The sequence below is a fragment of the Geotrypetes seraphini genome, chromosome 16 (genome assembly GCF_902459505.1).
Source record: "Geotrypetes seraphini chromosome 16, aGeoSer1.1, whole genome shotgun sequence".
In the NCBI taxonomy this organism is placed as follows: domain Eukaryota; kingdom Metazoa; phylum Chordata; class Amphibia; order Gymnophiona; family Dermophiidae; genus Geotrypetes; species Geotrypetes seraphini.
This window is the reverse complement of record NC_047099.1, coordinates 46,920,513-46,925,298: the sequence shown is the minus strand read 5'-3', so window position 1 is coordinate 46,925,298 and position 4,786 is coordinate 46,920,513. Positions and strand designations below refer to the sequence as shown.

Here is a 4,786-nt window from a genome sequence, read left to right as displayed (position 1 = left end):
ACATGGAGGAGACAATCTGGATAGTAATTTACCAGCTTTTAATGTTCTTTTCTATTACTGGCCTTAGTCCAGTTTTAGAAGGCCCAGGTCTGTGTCTCAAGAGGTAGGGCCAGATGGCAATCCTTATCACCTTCTCTTCCCTCAAGCTCTCTAACACACCTTATAATCCTGTAGATAAAGCAATGAACAGTAGAAGCCTTACACAGAGGCAGCAGCCAAGTGTGGGCTCTTTACTCCAAAGCCCCATCCCCACACACACTAGGTCCAATGAAGAGAGGTACAATGGTAGGGGAGCCTGCTGACCATAGGAATGAAGTCAGGAAGGGGAGAGACACTAGACTAGAAGTGGGTTTGTGAGCTGCCCCTTGGTGTTGGGGGTGTAAGGGTTAAAGCTTGCTAAATCAGACACTGTCTAGAGCAAGGAAACCATCTAGCCTACCTTTGCGCCTTAGGGGTTTTACACCAGTGACTTACTGTAGCGATACAACTGGGACATGTTCAGCTTAGAGCCTTATCTGGGGCACATTGGCCCTTTTAGACAACTTGATGCCCAACCTTTCTGGAGACTAGCAGCAAGGATAACATTACCCACGCAAATAGATGGACAACTGACCCCAGCAACATTTGTAGTTACCAGCATCCAGCCTAATCACAAATGTGAAGCAACCTATAACCGATACCCCTGTGGAAACCGAAATGGGCTCAGGCTGTTAAAGATTAAGTGTCAGCTGTCAAAATCTTTATACATATTCTGTATTCTCCCTTTTTTAATGTGTATGTGATCATAATTTATTGCACATTTTTCATTAAGGTGTTAAATCACACAAAATTAGTGTTATTTAAGTAACTGAATGAGATATTTTTTTTGAGGCTCAGTGATTGAAATCTAGAACCTTTAATCTCAGTCAGTGTTGTGAGCATTTATTTGCAGTTGACTACTAGCAAGAACTGGAATGCTACCCTTCCGGAATAGGAGACTGCTACTGTTCAGCTCTCCTCCAGAAACTACACAGCCCAGAGAAAGACCTCCTGTGGGAAAAAGGCATCACATTTGATAACCCAGACCAGACTGTTTCCTATTTCAGCTCTCTCTCATGGGGAAACTCCCGCCAGCGCCCACTGACGGGCAGCCAGGGGCGGGGCTTCCCGGAAAGAACGCCGGCCGCCTACGTCACCAGCTGCCCAAATATGGGCCTTCCGGGCGCTCGTGACAGACCACAGGAGCAGCAGATTGGGAGAAAGCAACGCTTTTACTTAAATAAGACATCATCACAATGGCAATAGAAAAGAAGGAGTCCGCCGCCCGCAGCAGTCGCGCCCCCTCCCCGCCGTCAACCGGGCCCCGCCGAGCGCAGGCGGGGCGGGGGGCAGTCCGTGTGGGCCGCTCACAGGGCCTGCAGCAGCTGGCAGCCGTGCTGCACGTGGCCCAGCACCTTGCGCTTCAGCAGCGCCACCTGCTGGCGGAGCGCGCCCGCCGTGCCCGCCAGGCCCGCGTTCTCGGCCTTGAGCGCCTTCACCTTGTCCTCGAGGCGGGCGATGCGCTCCAGCTTCCTCTTGCGGCACTTGGTGGCCGCCAGGCGGTTGCGCAGCCGCTTGCGCTCCACCTTGATGCGCTCCTGGTCCTCCATGTCGATGGGCGACAGCGGCGGGCTGGCCTCGGGCACCGTCTGCGGCTCCTCCTTGAAGGGCAGGTAGCTGATGGTGGCCGTCGGGTAGGCGGGCGCCGGGCTGTAGCCGCTCAGCGCCGCGTAGACGGGCGGCGGCTCGGGCCGGCGCGCGCAGGCGCCCAGGGACACGTTGGGGGGCGCCGGCTGGTTGAGCTTGTGCAGGTCGTCGAGCGCCTTGACGAAGCCGTCGGCGAAGCCCTCCTGCTCCTCGGTGACGCCGCGGGCGTAGGGGTAGGGCGCGGGGCTGGTGGTCACCAGGCCGTCGCTGCTCTGGATGATCAGCCGCTCCAGCTCGGGCGCGGCCAGCTTGAGCGAGTCGGCGCCGAAGAAGCCCTTGAGGCCGGCCAGCGCCTTCAGCGGCCCCGCGTCGGCCCGGCCGTAGCCGCCCAGGAAGGCGGAGGCGTCGTCGTGGTAGAAGGGCTGCTCCATCTTGGTGCACATGTGGAACGCCGGCGCGGGGCTCGCGGCTCTCTTGACGGCTCGGCGCGCCACCACCTGCTCTTATAGCGCCGCCCGGGGCGGAAGCGCTCGCCATTGGCCGGCCCGCCCTGACGTCAGCGCCGGGAAGTGGGCGGGGCGGCACGTGACCGCAAAGCAGCTGCTCATTCACACAACGGCTGCCTGGAAACTGCCTCAGAACATTAGCCTTTTACACCTGAACCTCCTCCTTGAGGTCACTTAACCCTCTCTTGCCTCAGGCACAACAAGTGAAATGAAATCAACTAAACCTTAAGTTTGTAGAGCGCATCATCTCCAAAAAGATTGACAGCTGATTCAATAAATGAGAAATTAGAGGTTAGGAAGAGCAGAGCTAGCTTTACATTTCGGAGAAAAGCCTGCTTTTCCCATGCTTTCGGAATAATTGGAATGAGCCGAGGTTATTCCAAAGCTCAGTGAATTTGAAGAAAAGGGATTTCGGGAAGGGGTAAAACCCGCAGGTCCTTAAAAATCTGAGATCCGTGCCGCTTGTAGTTAGTTTCTGGCTCTGACAGACCTCGGTGACAATTTAGCGCTGACAGATCCATCTCAGCATAGGGAGGGAAAAGTAGTAGGATCCGTCAGCGCTAAAATGTCACCGAGGTCTGTCAGAGACTAGTGCTAGTGTTGGAGTGGCTCTAAAACGAATCCTTTAAACTGGTTTCCTGCAGCCCCATTAAATCGGCTCTGACAGACCTCGATGACATTGTAGCGCTGACGGATCCTAATATTTTCCCCTCCCTATGCTGAGACAGATCCGTCAGCGCTAAATTGTCACCGAGGTCTGTCAGAGCCAGAAACTAACTACAAGCAGCACAGACCTCAGATTTTTAAGGACGTGCGGGTTTAGATCTGTCAGGGCCGTGAGGTCCGCGTTTTACCCCTTCCCAGGGATTTCCCTAATTTACCTGCCTACATGACGCCTTTTAACAAGGGGAAAGATAGTTTGAGTATGTGGGCAGATCTGGTAGTGTCAGGTCTTGAAGAATTCCAGGATAGTGGGATTAGGGGAGGAAGAATGCCATGTAGGATCTTGAAAATTAGGCAGGCACATTTAAAGTGAATACACCACCTCCTTGGAAGAAGGGGGTCAACCATACTCTGCAGAAATCACAGATGATGGTTTTATTTTTTTATTTACAGAAATAGAAAGCACCTGGCAAATTAGAGACCTATGAGATACTAGCTTAGGTCCTGTTTGCTAATTTTGACTCCATTCATCTGAACAGATCTGTGCAAATTGCTGACAGCCTACTTCTGGAGAGGGATTTCTTTATAAACTGCCTACTATTGACCCTAGCTCGATCTATTGGCTTTACACCATATGTCTAGGCAGATGACATACAACTTTTATGCCCAATCAATCCTGCCAGTCTCTTTGAAATCCAAAATATCAATTAAAAAAAACTACTTCCGATCATTGCTTGGCTTCAGGAAAATCATTTATCATAAACCCCGCAAAGTCGAAAGTACTTATTTTTTCCTGTCATGATGACCACAATTTTCAATAGTTTTTATGAATACTTTACTGTCCGTTATCTCTGAGATCAAAGTCCTCAGTGTTGTGATTGATAACAAACTCAATTACAGGCAGCAAATTTCTTCAGTTATCCAAAAATTTTCTATAAATTATACTTGATTTGTTCCATCACGTCACTGCTAGAACATCTATATATACCACATAGATTATTGTAACACACTTTTATCAACAGAAATAAAGATCTTCACCATCTACAAATCAAAATACTGCTGTGAAGCTAAGTTCCGGAGCAAAAAAATATGATCACATCACCACCACCTTCTTAAAGCTGCTATTGGCTTTCAGTAACCCATAGAATTACGTACAGAATTCAATTTTTTAGCTTACAAAATAAGACTGCTTATTTCCTATCCACCAATTCGTACACTTCACTCCCTCCAACAAAACTTTCTGATAATTCCATCTATCGTCACATTAGTTACGACACCACCCATCACAGTATTTTTTCAGTTACTGCCTTTACTCTATGGAATGCTCTTCCAACCTCTCTTAGGTCAAAAAAAATCTTTAGATCCATTCCATGATGCTTTTTGACTCCTTCCTGACCCTCTCTAGCTAACAGCGACAGGATATTTACAGTGAAATTGGCTGTGAGCCTCCACCCCTGCCTTTGTTTCCACCCCCCCCCCAACTTTCCTGTCAAAAAATTGTAGTTCACCCCACTTCCCTTTCTTCTTCTCCTGAACCATCTCTTCCTTTCCCTATCTTCGCTACTGTCTCTATTATATTGTAAACTGCTTTGATGGTCTCGATTGGTGGTATATCAAAACTGTAATAAACTTGGAAAGTTGGAGGTAAAAATCATTCTATCATTAATAAATGTAAGGTCCCTGGACCACGAAACAGCCTCTGGCCAAGTAAATCACAAGTGTTGACACCTTTGAAAGATGGTCACCTTGTCTCTACCTCTCTACGTACTGTGTCCCCATTGTCAGTCAGCTTTTGGCATCAGTCAGGAATCAGACAAAAGTGCCCATTTAGGACCATAGCCAGGCAGATGTTGATGCCATGACTCTCCAGTTCTCCTATGTGCCTGCTCATGTGAACCTAACTCCAAGATGTGGGGAAGAGGGCTGCCCCCCCTCCCCCGCAACTACACCCC

General features: G+C 49.6%; 1 protein-coding gene across 1 annotated transcript; it reads right to left on the bottom strand.

Annotated features, from left to right (window-relative positions):
- Positions 1-1,231: 1,231 nt before the first annotated feature.
- JUNB (JunB proto-oncogene, AP-1 transcription factor subunit) lies at positions 1,232-2,161 on the bottom strand. Its single transcript, XM_033924214.1, has one exon. The coding sequence runs from the start codon at positions 2,106-2,108 to the stop codon at positions 1,386-1,388; it is 723 nt and encodes a 240-aa protein (XP_033780105.1). The 5' UTR covers positions 2,109-2,161; the 3' UTR covers positions 1,232-1,385.
- Between the last annotated feature and the right edge of the window lie 2,625 nt (positions 2,162-4,786).